The 20894-nt window shown below is 37.4% G+C and overlaps 3 protein-coding genes, 1 long non-coding RNA gene and 3 other non-coding genes across 12 annotated transcripts in view; 3 read left to right on the top strand and 4 right to left on the bottom strand.

Moving 5' to 3' along the window:
• LOC6577061 (zinc finger protein 624) overlaps positions 1–935 on the top strand; it is a 44254-nt gene extending 43319 nt beyond the window's left edge. For both annotated transcript variants that reach the window (XM_044008879.1, XM_002002997.4), the window contains exons 5-6: positions 17–440; positions 518–935. In XM_044008879.1, the coding sequence (XP_043864814.1) occupies positions 17–335 (319 nt within the window). In that variant the 3' untranslated portion in view covers positions 336–440; positions 518–935. The remainder of the gene's footprint in view (positions 1–16; positions 441–517) is intronic.
• Trnag-gcc lies at positions 543–613 on the bottom strand. Its single transcript has one exon. It is a non-coding gene; the product is annotated as a tRNA-Gly (tRNA).
• A 56-nt stretch (positions 936–991) lies between the features above and the next one.
• On the bottom strand, positions 992–1062 carry Trnag-gcc. The gene has a single exon. It is a non-coding gene; the product is annotated as a tRNA-Gly (tRNA).
• Positions 1063–1398: 336 nt separating this feature from the next.
• On the bottom strand, positions 1399–1469 carry Trnag-gcc. Its single transcript has one exon. It is a non-coding gene; the product is annotated as a tRNA-Gly (tRNA).
• Positions 1470–1598: 129 nt separating this feature from the next.
• On the bottom strand, positions 1599–4369 carry LOC6577057 (activator of 90 kDa heat shock protein ATPase homolog 1). Its single transcript, XM_032728833.2, has 5 exons — positions 4265–4369; positions 4006–4183; positions 3271–3925; positions 3069–3204; positions 1599–2037 (listed from the first exon to the last, which is right to left on the bottom strand). Exons 2-5 carry the CDS (start codon positions 4151–4153, stop codon positions 1891–1893), a joined length of 1086 nt encoding a protein of 361 aa, XP_032584724.1. The 5' UTR covers positions 4154–4183; positions 4265–4369; the 3' UTR covers positions 1599–1890.
• Positions 2031–2907, top strand: LOC122757252. The gene is made up of 2 exons (XR_006357215.1): positions 2031–2385; positions 2460–2907. It is a non-coding gene; the product is annotated as an uncharacterized LOC122757252 (long non-coding RNA).
• Positions 4370–4726: 357 nt separating the features above from the next.
• Positions 4727–20894, top strand: part of LOC6577056 (cytohesin-1) — a 39402-nt gene continuing 23234 nt past the window's right edge. Inside the window, exons 1-2 of one of the 5 annotated variants that reach the window (XM_032728825.2) lie at positions 4727–4976; positions 5621–5694. In XM_032728825.2, the coding sequence (XP_032584716.1) occupies positions 4898–4976; positions 5621–5694 (153 nt within the window). In that variant the 5' untranslated portion in view covers positions 4727–4897. Of the gene's footprint in view, positions 4977–5620; positions 5695–6532; positions 6894–10376; positions 10868–20894 lie in introns of those variants that run through there. The other 4 variants (XM_002002995.4, XM_032728826.2, XM_032728823.2 and 1 more) reach the window with 4 other exon arrangements.

Here is a 20894-nt window from a genome sequence, read left to right as displayed (position 1 = left end):
CTCCACTCTTTTGCAGGCACCTCAAATCGCATGCGACTGTTCCGGCGCTGCTTGACGACGGCAAATGGTTCAAATGCGATCAGTGCGGATTCAGGGCACTGGTCAAAGGTCACCTGGATCGTCACATGCGCAAACATACCGGAGAGAAGCCACACAAATGTCCCCACTGCAGCTTCCGGTGTAGCAGCTTCGACAATCTACGCAAACATATCACAAAGACGAACAAACATCCGGGCAAGTTCATCTACGAGTGCTCTACCTGTACTACATTCAAGAGTAACAGCTTTAAAGACTTTCAGCAGCACTCGAGCACACATCAAGTGGAAGATCCATGAGGCTACATAAGATAGTAGAAATATTCAAGTCTTAAAGATCTGCTTTAAAAAAACAACAAAATAAATAAAAATAAAAAATAAAAAAAAAAAACAACCACGTCACAGGTAAGTACTGCTTGCTGTGATTCTTATTGATTATGTAATTAAAAAATTTATTTCATTATAAAATATATTATTCACAGCTTAAAATAAGCAAAATGTTAATCATGCATCGGCCGGGAATCGAACCCGGGCCGCCCGCGTGGCAGGCGAGCATTCTACCACTGAACCACCGATGCTCATATGGGATTTGCTTCAAAAGTTCCGCACTTAAGCTAGAATTAAACTAATCTTTTATTTATTATTATTTAAACAATTCTGTTTTCGATTTTAAATTTAAGGCTAACCCAAAACCTACTTGATTAAAAAATTATTTACAAAATTAAATGTTTCTATATGTGTATGAAATGTACAAACCTGGTTTATGTGGAAAAGTATATATTAGGATAAGCATAGCTCTGATTAAATTTTTGCAAAAAAAAAAATGTTAGCGCATAGTATATATAGACGAAGATTTTATGGCTAAACTAATAAATGTATAAACGAATTTAACTAAATGTATAAAATACCTATGAATCTCTAGGAAGTTAATATACGTTTACAAAAAAAAATAGTGATGCATCGGCCGGGAATCGAACCCGGGCCGCCCGCGTGGCAGGCGAGCATTCTACCACTGAACCACCGATGCTTGTGTAACGGGGAAGCCAAAATGAAAAATCGTAATACGCAGAAAGCTAACTCCAACGTATATTAAAATTTGCCGAAATTAATAATATATTAATATATTATCATATCAATATTTACTTGATAAGCAATTTCTTTACAATTCCCAAATTTGAATTCGTAAAGTAATTGAAACAATAATTTGCTGATGGGATAGATATGAAATTTGTCAACGATATTAAAGTGCGGAACCTTGAGTCCCCTATATAATCATTAATATAATTTTAATAATATATTTTACTTATAACAAAGCAGTTTAATTGTAATGTATATAAAAATAAATAAATAAAAAAGCTTTATGTGCATCGGCCGGGAATCGAACCCGGGCCGCCCGCGTGGCAGGCGAGCATTCTACCACTGAACCACCGATGCTTTCTGCGATACTCGATCGGACTAGTCTAGCTCTAACCTAAGTGAACTAGAGATATAATTTTAACCAATATTAATAAAACGTGAAGCAGGTGAAGCAGGTTTTGGTCTTTGAAATGAAACTCGAATTGCTGTTCATTAAGATGTTTCGTTTATTTCGCCATATACAAGGTGTGTGAATCCATGTCGAGTGTGTGCCAAAGCTTGAAACTGACTAAATGACATAATTATATTGTAGTTGTGTAGTGTTGACGCTGCTGCTGCTGTCCAACAGTTTATCTATTTATATATAAATATATAATTAAATAGCATATTTAAGTGTGTAACAAAGTGCAGTTGGCAAGCAGCCGCACAGAAATTATAGCTAAAAGGATGGTGAAAATCAATTTGCAGCACGTTTGAATTGAAGTCGAATGATTCGCATTTAGGACTGTCCCAGTGGCCAGGAGGCGCCAAAGCCGAAGGTTTGCTTTATGCTGACCCAGTAGTATCGGTACCAGTTATTCTTCATCCCTGTGTACTCGGAGGCGGGAATACCTGTCTGGTGAAGCGTCATCTTTGTGGTTGACGACTGCAAAGCAATAAAATAATTATTAAGAAATATATAAAAATATATACTTAACGCGAATACCGAATTGTGTACATAATTTATAGATCTATGAATAACAAGTCTAAACTTCATAAACATTATATATTTCCGTTTTATCAATGTCAAGTGACCTATCTGTCAGTCCATATTAGATATTCGAAATTGAAATGAAGAACTAAAAGATAATGATGATTTTTATATACTTGATATTAATCAGGATTAGATAACTTTTATAGCTAACAAAAGATTTTCCAGACAACAATAACAATATGTTTCTAATAAGTGCAGATGACGAAAATCTATAATCAACAAGTTCCAAGCGAGCAATGAGTTAAGTTGAGGACATTAATCAAAAGCTTGACAAAACATATATACTCATATATCTAAATTGCCCTTATCGACAGTTTTGAGAATATTCAGTGCAACTCGGTAGATCAAAATTTGCAATATAAATGAGAAATCGGAACTCAGAAGCAAATTCGAATATATTGAGCGTTTGCTTACTGAAAATTTGGATTCACTGGAAGAAGCGCTGACAAATAAGTTTGATATGAGGCCATTTCAGACAATCGTCGCCAAATATAATTTCTTAGAAAACTAACTGCCGCCTCAACTGGTTTGCAGCCTCTAACAGAAGTCGGTAATGGGGTGGAGACTTTGCCCTTAACTAATGCGAGAAAGATCAAACTCTATAGTTTGCTATCTTCATTTGACAATTGACAATGTTTCATTCAGCAATCCCAAATGGAGTTCAGTAACAGATGCTGCCCGAACACAACTTTTGATTATGTAAAATCTAATTTATACTATATGTAAATATACAACCTAAATAAGTGTTCCACCTTATGAACAGTCAGTGTGTAGTCTATTAGATTTGATTTATCAAATATACTGTATAATAAAATATATCGTTCTTGTTCTCAAAATATAAGGCTAAGCAGGGAATTGTCTAAATGAAGAAAGCTTAGAGAACACAAGTTTCTCTACATATTTGCATATAGTGTTTGACTTACAGTTTCCTCCAATTCAATGACCACATTCGAGTAGTGGCCAGAGGCCCAGTTTTTCAGACGCCAGCTTTGTTGGATCTTCTTCTCGGGCACCAACTCCTCGAATTTGCCATGCACGTTTCCGCCATACAGCACAAATCTGCGAATTTAAATCGAATGTCATTTGAAATTCTAATTAAGATGAAATTCAAATTTTGATGCTCACTCGCCGCCGCGTACGGCGTCCACTTTGGCGGGCGCACGCGTAAATGCAGTGACCATTTCGGGCTTGGTTAGCGCATTGTAGAGATCATTGGCATTGCAATGAAACTCCTCGGTCATGGTGAGCGAACGGACGTCCAGCTTGCAACCGACGGGCTTGCTCGTCACATTGTTATTGGAGGAGGATATGGGCGTGGCAGCCGTAGGGATCTGCGCCGCAGCCTTTTGTGCCGCATTCTTAGCATTGTTGACATCCTTGGCCTGGCCTGGCGTGGTTTCGCTGCTATTGGCATCCTTCTTTGGTAGTATCAAGTTCTTGGAATATTCCTCCTTTAGTTCCTTGATGTAGACGCCCAGCTGTTTGCGAATTTGGTCACGACCCACATTGTACATGAATTGTTTGAGTGTCTCTGACTCGTCGTTCGACTCGTCAATGGTAACCGTTATTTCTACATCTTCCAGATTATTCTCCTCAGACAGATTCGGTATGGTCAGCTTGCCGTTGTGGCTCAGCTTGCTGTTCTTTAGCAGACGGCCGGACCATTTCAACACTAGTTCCCAATCGTAGAAGAATATCAATTTTCCTTTGCGATTGTTTACGGTCGCCTCACCGTTGCACTCCTCCACTTTATTCACTACGCACTCAATGTCACTTTGAACTGTACGCCGTGCAATGCACAACAGCCGCATGAAATTAAGGTTAGAATTTGCACAGCAATTAGAACAGCACAATCATTACCTATTTTGAAGTCAATGAACAACTGTGTCAATCGCTCCTTTGACCAGGGCGTCGCGTTCTTTTCCGTCCAATGCCAATTGTTCACATTGGTTGCGTCGGGTCGCTCCTCAACAATCCAGCGTGGATCACCTTCTCCCCACTTTGCCATGGTGCTGTTGCTGCTTTTATAGCGTGTTTGCTGTATTAAAATTTAACTAATTTTCGCACTCACTGATCCACGAAGTAGCGGCACTATTTTCTATACGCTTTATTCTATTACCTGACGTTGCTTTGTTAACTATGCTAAAAAAAATATTTGGAATTTTCTAGAAATCTGGAGTCGCTTCAGTGTCTTTGCAGGCAGCCTGTGTTAGTGAGGAGTGATTTTGCGGTGTGAGACAGTCACGAGATTTAAAGGTAGCGCGTAACAGTTACAGGGCAAAGCTTTTATTTTTGAGGAGTCAATACGGTTTCAGTGGAGCAACTCTGTTAATTGCCGTCGATATCTCTGTTACATTGCTGCTTTATAACAATATTGTATTTATTATGCAATGTGAAGTGTAACAAACATAAGATGACAATTAAATACATTATGGACAATTATACATTTTAAAACTGTTAAGTGTAAATACAAGTTGAAATTTTATTTATATATTAGTGCTGTTAACTGAGTGCATTTTTAACAAAGTGGCAACACTTTTGGCTACGATACATCGATTTGGTCATCACTAAGCATCGCTATTCGGCTCATCCCTAGTGGGAAAGAAAAAGGCGAAAGAATTTTTTGTGTTGATTTGTTTATGATAAATTTAATTGCGTTTAATAAATGAAAAAGTTAGCAAATACCTAAAAGTTACAAAATATGTTAAACTAGTGCAACGTGTGTGCGTGTGTGATAACCGTGCCCGCCAAAATGATAAGCGCAATGGACAATTTTGACAACAGATCGTACGGTGCGATATCCAAGGGGCGCAGTGAATTCTCAATGCCAGGTAAACACGACGCAATGGGCAATGAGTAAACAATAAAACAAAGAAGCTCAGCCAGACGGTCGACGGCAATAAAGATTAGTTTAAGCTGCAATTGAAGTGAAATTGTGTGAATGCTAAATGCAAATTACGAGCGAGTGGGGCGAAGAGACCAAATGAAAAGTGTGGAAGCAACAAGCGACGCTGATTGTAGGCGTGTGCGTGACGAGTGTGGATATGTGGCTGTGTGTGTGTATATGTTTGTGTGTCTATTAAACTGGCCTTCAATTGAATTAATCCCGTAATGCGGCATTAAACTAATAAAACAATTAATACATCTACACAGCGAGTTGATAAATAGCCACAGCATCAAAAAAGCAACAACAATACATGTGCACAATTGTGATATTTGTATTGATTTGTCAGTATCTTCTGTCTCGCTCGTACGCATACGTATGCTGCCAGTGCAGCTTATACATATGTGCATGGAAAATGATATATGTGTGCGTGCGTGTGCTTGTGGGTGTGTATTGTTTACGTGCGCTTGGCTCGTGTGTCTGTGTGTGTGTAAGTGGAATGTCGCTGTTCCAATTAACCAAATCAACAGCAGCAGCAACACCAACAACAAAAGCAAACGAATGCTTAAGAATTATGTTTTATTCTTGCAGAGTTGACACCGGAGCAGCAAAAGCTGGTGATTGAGCTGCGCAGAAAAAAACAGGAGCTTTTACTGGAGATACAGGTATGTTAAAAAAAAAATACTCATTTCTTATCTGTTCACAGTCATCATTCTCCCTCCGTCTCTCTCACCTTTGGCAATTGCAAATGTTAAAAGCACCCAACGAGGGCATCGCCGCACCTGCTCTTCCCCTTTGAGTCGCGTTTTCGTTCTCGTTTCCATTTTCTTCCATCTGTTCGTTATGGCTAATTAGTTTGCTCACATTTTGCCACGTCTAATTTGCTAGTTGGAGTTTATTTTGTTGTTAAATTTATTTGATAGTTTTTAATGACTTTGGTGCTTCTCTCTCTCTCATTATTCTGCTGTCCAATGTTTCCATTGGCATTCTATGCCAACGACAACGACAACGCCAAAGGCAATGGCAACAATGCAAGCATCAATAAAAAGTGCCGTTAACTTGAAGTGTGCCCAGCTTTTGAACTTTTCGTTGACATTAGCTTATAGTATTGTTGCTTTTGTTGTTTTGGACAAAACAACGTGGGAGCAACTGTATTTGGCGGCATCAAAAAGCAACTGTAAACAAAACTGACAACAGGAGCGCATTCTCGGGTAGTTTTAGTTTTATGCTAATAAAAGCGAAACTAATGAAATGTTGATAAATGCTGAATAGTGGTCAAAGATAATATTTAACTTAATTTAAATTGCTTAAATTCAGTAAAGGTATAGCTATTATTTAAATATTGTTTTTTCTTCGTATTTGTTGATTAATACCAAAAGTCTCGTTCAAACTCTAATTTCAAATGGGCCCGTTTGAGTATTTACCTGCGTGCTGCTCGTGTGCGGCCACATGCAAAAATTCGCAAAACACGCTGCGCTCTTCAATCACAGCTCGTTCACACCGTCGCTTAGTCATCGATGACGTTTCGAGCGGCAGACACCACAGACCAAAGACCGACCGACTGACGGACAGGCACACAGATAACAGACAGACAAACACCGACTGCCGATATATGAGACGCAGTGCGTTCAAAATCGGAATCGAATACGATATTGTCTAAAATAAATGAAGTTCGCTTGTTAATTGTTCTTTGTTATAATTACTTAATTAAGATCGTGCGTGTCAAATTGAGAATAGAGATCTTCTCATAGAGTGAAAACGTGAGCAGAGTTGGATGTATGTTTGTCGCTGTCGTCGCTGCAATTGCTATCGTGCTATGTACAAGTTTCTGTATCGCAAAATCGTAAACAAAACCAAAACTAAGGTGAGTCTTCCCCCAACTGACTCACAAAATCATATTCACGTTGCTTATCGCAAAATAACTGAATGAATGAATGCGGCCATGTGACAACCTGAAAGCCATTCGCAATTGTTGAGCAGGTTAGGAAATATGTACATTCCTCTAGTCTTATCAATTTGATAAGTAACAAATGTTTAATCTTTAAATGGAAATAATCGAAAAGATATATGTTGTATATTTGCAAGTGTTACTGTATATAAATTGTATATGAAAGCTATATGAAAACTAATAATGGAAATTAAAATGAGATCAACATTTAGTCTGGTATTTAATATTGAAATATTGTTTGTTCTTAAATTGTGTACAAATTTTTATTTATATTATGATAGAAAACAAATTTTAAAATTTATATTTATAGAATTTATACCAAGTGAACATTTACAAACTACTCCGATCCTATATCTCTTTGTTAAACGGTTTCCTATTAAATTAAGATATATATATAAGAGCATATACTCGTATATAAATAAATTATATACAGTCAAAGCATTTTTCAGAGCCACAGGTAGCTTACCTGTATATTATAATCCGTCTCATCTGCTCGTCAGGCCAGATCATAATTCGCTATTCGCGTGGTTTTCCTGCCAACTGCTTGAAAATTTCCATTATTCAGATTTATATTACGCATAATTTTGTGCTCAATTTCTTGGGTATTTTATGACACCTACCCGAGACCGGAGACCAGAGGCCCGAGACACCACGCTCCGTCGACCCTCAGCGCTTGCTGTGTGTTGATCCTGTTTCGCTGGCTTCTGTCCGCGATCCTCTTGTTTACCTGTGCTTCCACTTACCGCAATGCATAAATAATCGCAGCCCTCCTCCTCTTCACTTCATTTTGTTGACTGCCAGCGAAGGGTTTTTATTTCAATTTTTTGGCAATTAGTCGAGTTCAGATTTCGGGTTAAGTTGCGTTCCTTTTTATTTACTTTTTTTTGTTTATCTCTTTCTCTGTGTTTTTTCTTGGTTGAGGTCTGCCCAACCCTCTTTTTATACATTTTTGTCTCGTGTTTGGGATATTTTTGTTTGCTTTTGATATGCCCGCACGGCGATGGCAGTCGTGATGCCAGAGGTTGTTGTTGTAACAATAATAAATGAAATATGACACATGGTATATTGTTAATTACTTCAAGCGTACGTTTAATTAACGAACATCTGGTCTATTGGGAAGAATTCTAAAACACTTTTTATTCATTTCTATATTGTATATGTATTACTTAACATCAAAAAAGCTAAATTCGCATCTCTGTTGATCGAGAACATTTTCTTTTCAAGCCTAAAAGTATGCTCTATAATTGTTTAGAAGAAGAATATAAACAATAAAACAATCAGTTCAGTTTTCTGTATTTGATAAATGTATGTATGTACATTTAAATGTAAATATTTGCTTAATGTAATAAAATTCACATGTATTATATATAACTATATATACAACGTCTACGTTTAAACTGCCGTCTCTAATATCAATAATATCATTATAAAGAATAATTGAAAGTTTATACATTTATCTCTGCATCAAATTTGCGCCTGTTCATCTTTATATTTTGACTTGATGATTTAATTGCAACTTCCGTCTCCATCAATTTAATTAAATGCCAAGAAATTCCTGAAAAATAATTCAATATTTGCAATTGAATTTGCGCAGATGCTTCATATGAATCATTCTCAAGTGTCGCCTATCACAATCGCAAGTCGGTCAAGTATATATGTATGTGAGCTCCTTAAGTATTTGATAGTAAGTGAGTCGGGTATAATGGACTACGTAATATATAAAAACTATTTTAGGTAGTTTAAATAAAAACTTAATCTATGGCATATTTAGCAATTTCTATTAATATATATTAGATATATGTATGTATATCTGAAACTGTTTCGTGCCGCAACGCGATGTCAGAATAAAAGTTATATACCCTATATATTATTTGATAACTGAGTATCATAATATGAATTAGTTGCGCCGTCATAACTAACATTACCAGGGGTGAAGATCAAACGTCATTCAGTCGCTCTTTTACTGGTCCACTCTCTCCCTATCTCCTTCTCTCTCTCTCTCTCTGTTCCTTTCTTATTCTCGTTTTTCTCAATCTCCTCTAGCAGCTGATAAGATAAGGTGGGTTAGATTTTTGCGGTCTCTCTTCTATGCTCACTCTCTCTTTCTGCCGCTGTTGGCTTCACAGCTGCTGAACTTCTGGCCGTTTGCCGTTATCATAATAAGAAATCCCGCGCGTATCACGTTGTCGTACAATGATGAACTGTCATTAAGTTGCTCGCAGAAATGCTGATAGAAGCTTTTGGCACTTAAGTTTATCAAAATTTTAATACGCTGATGTCAAAGAACCGTTGCCAATAGGTTTTTCGCATCACTGCGATTACGCCATTTTGTTGTTGATACTTTCGATTATTCTTTTCTTTTCATTGCTTACACTTTAGTCATCGTGTGATCGCTCTGAAGCTTTCTCTCTCTCTTTTTCTCGCTCCCTAGCTGATTCTCTTTACGAACTCTTTGGATTCATCATACAAAATTACAAAGTTTTGGTTTGTTCTACTTCATTATGTTGTTGTTAGACTTTACTACTGTGTGTGCCTTTGCCAAGCTTTTAAATTATGATTTATGTGAGCATCACAGGCAACAATAACAGCAACAAAGAGTCGGAGTACTAAAACTTATTGAAAACGCACTTGAAGTGCAAATTTGTACTTTGATTTATGGCGTCTGCTTTGAGGATATAAGCGATGAACAAAGGCAACGTCGAGTGGCAACAATGACCGATTCCATTTACATCTCCATCTCCACCTCTACCTCTCGATGTTCGACCAGCTTCTGGCTAACTTGTTGTTCTTTCATCCAACACACAATGGCCAACTAATCGAAGTGGCCAAGCATCGCAGATGTGAGCAGCATTTGCAGTTTATGGTGTCTGCATGCAAATGGCTTCACTTATGCACGTATTTCGATTTCTCTAGGTTGACCTCTGCACGCATAGCCTAAAGGATTGTCCTGACTTGTTTTAATATTTGTTGAGCTGCTTAAATAGTTAAATGCAGTTTTAAAAAAAATGATATGATTTGTTTTGTCCCTTAACATTTATTATTATATTTTATATTTATTGTTTCTTTGTTACTCTTAAGTTGGGAATATCCTATTTCCCTTAACATACAAAGACACTTGTTGTGAGCGGCAATCAGCTGTCGCCAAAGAGCAAAGATATGCACTCTATCAAAGCGGCTGCCAGCAAAGAGCGAAAAACTCGCTCTTAAATTAAATTTAACAGCAAATTAACAGCACAGGCTGAGCATAACAGTGGGCGAACAGTACAATTTGAGTACAACAGCAAAGAAACAGCTCGTTTACATGAAATGAGCCACAACATTTACTACCGCTGTTAGATCTTTTTCACTCCAAACACTTGTTGTTGTTGCCGAACGCGCATTAACAGTCGAGAATCCAAAACAAAATGTCAACGTAACGGACGAATTTCGTCGGCGTCGTGCGGCAAGAAAGAAAAGAAACAAAAAATTAAAATTCGATTTATTTTTGTGCGCGCTCGAAAATTTTTTGCATATTCTCGGCGTGTGAGTGCCAAAAATGTTATAAAAATAAAACAACAAAAGATTTAATGAGCCCGGCGCCCGGTTCTAGATATTTATAGTATATTTTATAAAGCAACAACAAAAGAAAAAGCATCACAAAAATTATAAAGGAATTAGTGCAAAAAAGAGTGAAACTAAATGGTATCAACAATTGTAGAGCAAACGTGCCTATTGAAGTGAATTTCGCGTAAGAAAGTAAACTGATAAGACGTCTCTTATCAATCACAAAATAATAAAAAAGTATACATATATTTTAAAAATCGTGCAGAATCTACAAAAAGTTGAGAAGCTAAATAAGAAGAGTTTAGCAAAAAGTGAACAAAGTGAATATTTGAATACCTTTTATACAAGTAAATATAAATAATACTTACTGTATTTTATTTTATTCAACTTGCCAGCATTTTACAAGTACAAAGAATCGCGTCACTTTTAACTGAGAATTTAAGCCAAAAATTGATATGAGAAATACTTGAGACAAGGTCGAAATATTTCCCTCTCTATTAGCCTAGGCAAATATGTGTATATATATGTATGTATATGTTTATATACTCATACTTACCTTTGCGCCTAATCATTGAGACCGATAAAAACAAATTCGCGTCACTCGTGACGTCAGTTTCAGATTTCCGCTTTGTTGTAGTTGGTTTTATCAATTATTGCCAGTTAGAATATGGATTCGAAATTGTATTTTTTAGATTGTTACATTATTTGAGTAATAAACATTTATGGAATATTTCTTAATTGGCGAAATTAGCATTAAGTTAGGCAATTGATTTGCAAATAACTCTTGAAATGGAATGGATTAAATGTGGACTGGCATCGTGGGGCATGGAATATTTTGATTGGCTTGTTTACGGAAAAAGTTTGAACTTTTAAGAAACTTGTTCAAGATAATATTTCAACTGTGACTCAGCGGCTTCTTGGGAAAGCTAAAGCAAACAGTTGCCCAACTATATAAATGTATATACGTATACACATATTTAATATAGTCTCACCTTATCGCTTATACGTTAAACAAATAAAAAAAAAAAAACAATCAATTTTCCAATTCTCGTTTTTTATATTTATATAAATAAACTGTCCGAACAGATAATAATACAACAGCGCAACAAATTTTATGTGAAATTTTGTTTGCCAAAATAAAAAAAAAATAAAAAGAAAGGACTCAACGCTAGATATAATTGTTGGGAAAAAGGTCAGGATACGGCCCAGCGGGCAGACAGATGAAAGTTAGTTGGGAGACCGCATAACGACGGGGACCCCCAGCAATATAAGTTACGGCCATACTAACCCGTTTGCCAAATGGCCAAATAGCCAAACAGTGCTCAGCCTTGTAGCTGCTGGCTTCTGCCTTCATTTTCCCAATAGGCCAAAAGTTTGCCAAAAATAAATTCAAAACAAATTTACTGCGCCAAAACAAAAAACCAAACAACAAAGCAAAGCAAAACGAAATAGAACAGAACCGAAAGGCAAGCGTAAATGACGGCTGCAGCAGTTGTACAACTGGTTACCAGACTTATAAATATATTTCTATATACGTACGTACGTACATCTATATAAATAAACACACACACATACACTTATCTATATGTTTATGTGTTTATTTGTGTGTCTGCAAGTAGTTTATCGAAAGCGCGCACAATTGAAGCGGGTGGCGACCCCTGGCGGTGACATTTTGCAGGTCCTGCATGTTCCCCAAAACGAAAACGTTCAAAACTTTTGTCTTCAGCCTCACATGTGATTTAGTTATTTTGTGATATTTTCTATAAAAGTTTTTCAAATTTAACTTTACAGGAGTAATGAATTAGTATATATAAATAATGAAATATATAAATTAAGATAATTTTAAATTTTTTGAAGAGGATTTTTGATGTGAAGAGAATTTTCATCAGATTGGTTTGACTAAAAAAATGATGTTAGCCTTAAATCTACCCAAGAAAAGCTTTCTTTTATTATATTTATTTTCAATATCCCCAGGATCCTGATGTTTTATTTTGATTGCAGTTCAAAATTGTTTTAGATCATCAATTTTTGTTGGTTTATAATGATTAATAATTTTTATTAAAATTTTTTCACACTTGAATTTATATGAGTAAGAAATTCTCAGATTTTCTATAAATGAGTAGAGTTTCTACCTTTTTCTTTAACTTTAACTTTGAACGAAAATCACAAATGCAAACTGTTGGATTTTCTGTAATTGAGAACTTGCAACGCTTGCTGTCTGTCAGTCTGTCAGTCTGCCTTGCTCAAGGAGTAGAAACATGCAACGACAATTGCCACGCGTTGGCAACCTTTAGCGCTGCCATTTTTTATCAGGCGTTTGCCGTGCGCGTTTCGCACAAACAATTGAGAAGCGGGCGCGGAAAAGCTCCTGTGACTAGACCGCCATCTTCGGCTCCCCCCCACTGCGCTCTCGCTCTCTCTCTCTCTCGCTCTTTCAGAGAGGCCAAGCCGGCTGGCCTTCCACCTGCTGCGCGTCTTTTGCTGCATATTTTAAGCGCGCCTGCCAATGAAACATGCCAAAAAACATCGAAATAAAACTACAGCTACAACTGCGAAGGGGGGCACGTTGCAGGGGCATCTCAATTGGTCGGACGTTGATTGTTGCCAACTTTTTCAGTTGTTCCGTTTTATTTTTCTTTTATGCCAAGAATGCAAATGACGCGCCGACATTCCACGGCTGTTGTGGGCCACATTTACCGCGTTTCACTCCGTTTTTTGTTGGCGACAAAAGAGGACGGGGCGGGGCAGGGGCAGGGGCAGGGGCATCCACTTGGTTTGGTGACACTGGAATTATGCGTTGCTCCTTTGTCTGGCCACGAATTGCATTGAGCAGCAGCGACGGCTGTGGGGCATGCCTCGATTGCACTCAACGTCTGCGGCGAGTGAGGAGTGCCGGCGTATCATTTGATTAAAACTTGACGCTGAACTAGAGTAACTGTGCTTTAAAATTCATGCATTGCATTGAGCTGGGCTCTATTTGCCTAGAACTCAATGTAATGCATAGCTGATTAACTGCCATCTATAACAATTTATTGCTCCAATGAAACCAAATAGATTTCTTCTTCTTTCTTCTAACGGAAAGTTAAACATATGCATGCTTGATTGACTGAATGTTAAATTAAAGACTAGCTATGAGGTGGGGGGGTGTGTGTGGAATAACTTGTTTATCTTGTAAAAGTCAACTCGAAAATGGCCTTAAAGCTAAAGAGAGATATATGTATATATTTTGCAGACCTAGTTTACATTCCAATTACGAAATATGTGAACCAAATGCTAGTAAATATTTCCGTTATTTAGATTTTATTTTCTATAATATTCCAATATTCCAATGAGAGAGCATTCTGCTTATTGATTATTAATGTCTAGTTCATATCGCCTCTAAATAATATAAATTCCAACTGTTTCAGCTTTGCTCCTTTGAGGTCTTTGAGATTTACAGCTGCAATATTTTATCTGCAATTTGTATTTGCATTTTTGTCAGTTTTTAACATATATTAAATAACTTCTTAAATGGCTTGCGTCAATTAGTCATTTAGAAAAAGTGCTGCCAATTTGTTGGAAATTTTATGAGAATGCTGCCCAGTGGAGATGTGGTATGAGACCAGTTGGGAATGGAGCACTTGTGCAGTAATTAGCAAGCCTTATGTGGCGTGTTTCCTAGCAGCTATTCTGATATATATATATATATATTTAGGTATATTACATACATGTATATATGTATATGCTCTTAAAGCACAAGAAAAGTCAACAAATTGATGACACTGACAAGGGCTTTTTGTGCGAGTCAAAGGTCTGCGACTTGGTTACAATTGCCAAATGCAATAAAAATGAGAGACAAAGCTGTCGAGTCAAAGAAAGAAGATGAAGGAGAAGAAGAAGCCAGCATAATTTGCGGTTTATTAACAGGGTATAAAAAACTCTGGGAGATGCCGTTGACAGCAGCAACGCCAACAGAGTGAGAGAGAGAGAGAGGGGGGAGCGAGAAGCCACTAAAACAACATCAAAGTGAGATCCGTTTCTGTGCAGCTGAAGCGAGCTGAAGGCGTCTAGATACCGAATAGGGATAGGGGCAGGGGCTAGGGGAGGATGGGTTGACATGGCCTTTATAGTGCTCGATTGGCTGCACATTGTGTCAACGTGCAAAGAAGTGAACGGGCTGGGGATTTGACCCAAGAGCGGATGCGTTCATTAAATTTACAGTTTGCCGTGCAAGAATTTTCATGCAATTGGTCAGTATGGTGCTTGGGGGTCTTTCGATAAAAGCATTACATATATATAATATGCATTTATGAATATATTTTTGTATGTGTGTGTGTGTGTGTGTGTGATTCTTGTTTGTATCTGCTTGCAGCTGAGTTGCGGCTGTGTGTTCGAGTTATGCGGAAATTAATGCATAAAGTGCAGTTCACAGCGCTAGCAACGCTTTTTGGGTGCGCCCAGCAACCGCAACAACAGCAGCAGCAACAACAACAACTTTCATTAATTGTCAACAAACATGCGCAACGCGTGCCCCGCGCCGGGTCGTTGCATGCGCTAAAAATAATTGCATTTCGCATGTCTATTGGCCCGGCCGCTGTGCAAAGCGTTGCATTAGCCAAGCGACCCCAAATGAACGAGCGCGTGCGGTCAACTCTATATGAAAGGGAAGGAGAGCTGGTGCTTGATTATAATCGGTTGCAGGTGCGAAAAGTAGACACTGTCCCGGTCGCCAGGTAACCGCAGACATGACATTCAACGGCTCTCAACGGCCCATTCAAATGGGTTCAACAATAGCGCATATATGTCTATAATTATGTTTTTTCCTCCCTGCCTCTTTCCTCTTTCCTCTTTCTTGGCACCCTTTCACATACATACATATACTATATCATTCATTCAGCGACAGCTGTATCAATTTTGCTTTATATATACAATATATTGTATTTTACTATTTTTCCCTTTTGCTTTTGGATTTCCATAGTTAATGCAATTTTACTTTAGTTTCAACTCTCCACTTTCTTACTTTTTCCAATTTGCCATTTAGTTCAACAAAGTTTTTATTTTGAAATGTTTCTCTCTCTCTCTCTCTCTCCGCTTTTTTCCCTATTTTGTATGCTATTTGTTTGAAATTAGCTGGAAATTTTTTTGCTGTTTGTGCAAACGCAAATAAATATCAGATGAATTGCTCTACAAAAAGGAAAAACTAATATAATCAATACATAGGTGTATCCACCAGATATCAAGTGCAAAACTCGAATCTTAAAGGAGAAAATAATTGTAAATTTGAATTTCTATATTTGAACTCTCTCGCTCTTGATGTAAATATAATATTTATTTATTTATTAGAGATTAAAATTAATATAAGGAAAGGCTAAACTAAATAAAAAATAGCAACTCTGGGGCCTTCGGCTTGTTTATATTATATATTATTGTTTCATTGTTTATCTAATGAAGCGTATTAGGTTCTTGAGGTTTATTTGTTCCATTCCAGTTGTTTCTTTGAAATGTGAAAGTGAGATTGCTATGTTGACATATTATTTGTATAATTTTAGCTCTATTCGTTTCATTGATAATTAAAACAACTCTCAACAAATAAGTCAATAATGCCAGAAAACTTAGTAATTGAAACTTACTTTAATGTAAAGAGTTGGTCTAAAAATTTTCTTGTAATATGAACACTTTGAAAGCGTTGACATTGTAGGGAAAACGACCTTGAGCAAATAAAAATTTCGCACGGAAAAGCTTAAAGGTTTTTTTAAAATTTTATTTTGTTCTCATTTAATGAAATTGAATATTTTGTAGAATTACTTAACTTAAATTGTTGCCGAGCGCGCAACATGGCGCATGCAACTCAACTGTTTATTGTTTCTATTCGTATCTGGGTGGATCGCAGTGTAATGTGAGGATTTCGGATTTCGTATTTCGTATTTCGGGCACGAATTAAGAAATGCCAACTTCTGTAGGCCAAAGTCAACAGCAAAGTTTGCGCTGTAATGCAATACGAAGTTGTTGTTTGTTACTGTTGTTGTTGTTGTTGTTGCTTATTAGTGGTCTGCGAAAACTGACAGCAAAACAACAAACAATTTGCAAGCAGCTGAGAGCAAAAGGCGTGAAAATTACTCTCTGGAATTAAGAAGGAGAAAAAGCAACAGCAACCACAAAACGCCAACGATTCGTACAGCTGGCAGAAATTGTGGACATCCGGGCAAGATAGACAGACTCCATTACACCCAAGTCACATGTCGAGTGGCTGCAGTTGCATCGTAATTGCGAATTGCGATTCGTTTGCGATTACTGAATGTGCACCCCAATTCGCAGCTAATGGAAAAGTGCACAACAAGATGATTAAACAGATAGATGGCTGGCAAAGCTTTCCTCAGCTATAGCGAAAAGTTATTTAATCAAATCTTAACAACGAAATCGTGAGCTGTTAATTATAAATAAATTAACTCATTAAGGTTGTTAGTCAGCCAGATGTAAATGGGGTTTTGTCTAAGTGAATGCCTCGCTAAAATTATGAAGCAGGGCAAAAGAGATCATAAAACACTTTAACTACATTTATCACTAAAGTAATAATAATAAAATTAAATATACTCTTATTCGTAGTAGACGCAAATAGAAGTTGTATATGCTTGAGCGAGCCGAGATCTAATAAATTTGCCAAGTTCTTCATGCTAAAAAACATTTACAGATAAAAAAAAAAAAAACATTGTGGCGCCTTTTCATAAATCTATAAGGTAGTGCCATTAAAGCGGGCATAATTAATTTAATAGTGCCCGGACACGGCACAAAGGTAAACAAGCCAAGCTGGCAGCAGGCACAACTGCATATGGAGAGAGACAGAGACAGAGAGAGAGGGAGAGAGATGAGTGTATCTATACTTGTATATAGGGCCCTAATGTGCCTTTACTTAGCTAGACAATAAAAAACAGAAACAATATTTTCCATTTTCCAAGGGCAAGGCGAACGGAGACTCGACAGCCGTTCGTCTCAGGCTAATTGCATGTGCCATAACGTGAGGGCGTGACGGCAGCAGAGGGAGCGGGGGCATGACTGTGTGTTTGTGTGCATGCAGCCCCTTGGCAACAACACACACACACAAATAATGGCTCATGTGGCACTTATTCAATAAAAGAGGGTGGCTGCAGATGGGGCTGATTGTGCTGTTCAAAAATTAAAACTATTAAGTTGTTGAAAGTGCAATGAATGAAGGGAAAACAATATTTCAATATACTCTATAGGGTAGGGATAGGGACGGAACATACCTATTAGATATGAGGAGAATATAGTTATATTTGGAAATGAATTCTTGAGCTAGAATTGATAATAGAATTGTTGTGCTTTTATTAGCCATCTAGGAGTTTGCTACTGGGCTTATCACTCAAGCTCAAACATAACGGAAGTAATATTTATCTACAATATATGTATAGTTGAGAAGCAATACAAATAAGAATATAAATGTGTATATTATATATGATTTCCCTAAAATGTTTTTGTTATCAACCCAGCAGGAGTCGAGATCAAAATAATATTCAAATGCATATGCTAAAAAAAAATCTATAAATGAATTTAAAGCCATTAAGATCAATAATATAACATCATTTATTATATAAACATAAAATTGTATGAAGTAGAAACTGATTTGATACGAGATGTGCCTAAAATGCGTGTCCCAGCTATTTCTATCTTTCATCTCTCTCTGCACACACACACACAGACACACACCACTCTGCGTTAGTTTAGCTACCCTTGAGTAAAGTGCAGCTGACATTGTGAATTATTTGGCTAATGCATTCGGCACTTGGCAAACTGCAAGCGATCGAACGACCACCAAATGGCGTCTAACTCGGGTTTTATGGCTCGAACTTAGGAACTTCCTTTTCAGGCCCCTGGGCTGGGCGCCTGCAGCCAGCTGCTGGCATGCGGCAAATGCTAATTATATAACAAAACGACGATAGCGAACAGCAATTTTATTATACTTTCAACATTTGGCTGCTCGCGTGGCAACAGCACACCAATACCTCCAAACCCTCGACCCAAGCACAACCCACGAGGCCTTGGGGCGGGCAGCTCTTTGATTCTATTCGCCCAGTCCCATAAATGAATTTGCATACAGATGACGCCTAGTTGGAAGGGTTCGAATTTCAAGCGCGCATATGACTCAAACTAAACTATTAAATCGCATACTAAAAACGAAGCATGTGCATATGATAACAGGGTAGATACCCTGTAAATGCTGAACCGAAATTATATTGTGTATTGTGAGCTATAAAATGATAATTATAAACTGAAACTTGTGATTATGAATGATGATATGCATAAGTTGTTCACACAGTATCTATAAACTCTATCTTTATAGTCTGTGGATGTGCTATGAAACTATTATTATTATGAATAAATTGTGCCAAATTTCATATATACACAACAAATCTGTATATACATAAATATTATAATATAATTTCAGCAATAATATATATATATATATATCCCTTGCATCATTCACTTCTCAATTATAGGGTATTTACATATATATTGAACTGTTTGTTATTATAATACAAAAAAGGGCTTTGGGCGACCTTAACCCTTGGGTAAGGCAACATTTGCTTTCGACCTTTCTGTCTGACTTTGACGTTGGCGTTGATGTTCGATGTTGATTTTGGTTTTGGATTTGATGTCTTGCACTTGTTGTATGAACTGCCCGATGTTGTTGTTGTAGTTGTTGTTGTTGTTGTCTAGGGCGTGTGTCCATTTGCTGTCGCCTTTTGTCAGGCCAGACGAAGATCAATGACTCGCACCACTGAGACACGCTGGGAGAATGAGTGAGAGAGAAAAAGGGAGAGTGTGAGAGACTTTGACTTTGACTTGGAGTTGGCAATCAGCCTTTGCTGCGTTTACTCTAGCGGCAGTCAACGGGCAGCTGCTCTCGCATTGCCCACAATTAAAATATATTTATTTATTGTTAGTATATTATTAATAATTTTTTTCTCTGTTTTGCTTGTGCTGCCATTAAATTAATTTATTTTATGTATATATATATATTTTTTTGATAAGAGTTTGTTTTTTTCTTTTCTATATAAATGAATTGTCGCTTTCTACGTTTGCTCTGATTGTTGTTGTTTGTAATTAATGATTTGATTGTGTGGCATTTATATTAGACATATTCAACTAGAAATTAGAAAATAAGTATTATTTATTAACAATTCATATTATTACTCTAATAATATCAATGCAGCAAAATATTTTCTTTAGCATTTCTCTAGAGATTTGCTTATATTGTGCTGCTTTTCTCCCAAAGTTCGATTATACAATATATTATAGGCTAAAATTCTATTTTATATTATTAAACTGTGTTTCATCATCATCATCATATCATTCATATGATCTATGACAAAACTCAGTTCTTTCATCTATTCGGCTCGATGTTCGCCTTCAATGCTCACCTGGAAGCCCCTTGAAGTGCGAGAGGCAAGCCTAAACAACTTGAGAATTGTAAAAATGCTTTTAGGTGTGGATTTCAGTGTTGTTTGTCTGCTTTGTTTGTTTGCTATTAACATGGCAACTGCCTATTGACTCTTGGAATGGCTTCGATTACAATAGACGCGCATTGTACACATATCAGGAATACCCTGTACGCAGTTGCCCTTCACACCACTCGCTGCCTTTTGCACAGTGTCAACATCCGTTGACGCTAGTGGCAATCGGTAGCTGTTGCCTTGCCTTACATCAAATGGAGGCTCTACTGTGTGTGTGTGTGTGTAGCCTAGTTAACAAGCTCTAATATGAGTATCTTTATATATACTATACATTTATTTATATGTATATGCACACTCACTTATCTAGTTTTTTGTTGCGATTTTCTTTATCTACGGCTGATTTATGCCTTCAACTCGACGCGGCTCTGTTTCTAGGCAAGGCTACTCTGCTCCCATTCCCATTCCATTGCCATTCCCTAGCTCGTTCCAGTGGCTGCGTGTGTCATAGGCGCGAATGCAAAATTATAAATGGAAGCTGATGACTCACACCAGGCAAGAAACTAGCAGATGAATGCGCTGCATTTCATAGGCGTGTCTCTCGTCTCTATCTCTGGCCATTTCATCTAAGCTGCAATACGCCACAGCAGAAGGGGCAGAAGGTGGAGGGGAAGAACGGTGCGGCATGCCACACACGACAATGAGGCAGCACTCAGTGCTGCAAGGAGCAAGGCAACAACTTGTTGCTGCTGTTGCTGTTGATCTAACTGTTTTTAGTCTTTGTTTGATTTGCCCATTTGGCTGCACTTGCGCCAAGTTGTGCCAGCTCATTTGCATCTCGATGATAATTATGCAGAATGTATCTTACAGATACTTGACTTGACATGCGTAATTAGCCAGAGTTTATTTTGTTTTGCGTCGCAGTCTT

The sequence above is a fragment of the Drosophila mojavensis genome, unplaced genomic scaffold (assembly GCF_018153725.1).
Source record: "Drosophila mojavensis isolate 15081-1352.22 unplaced genomic scaffold, ASM1815372v1 contig_36, whole genome shotgun sequence".
NCBI classification, from domain to species: domain Eukaryota; kingdom Metazoa; phylum Arthropoda; class Insecta; order Diptera; family Drosophilidae; genus Drosophila; species Drosophila mojavensis.
The sequence above is the reverse complement of the archived record's forward strand: the minus strand, read 5'-3'. Positions and strand labels throughout refer to the sequence as shown.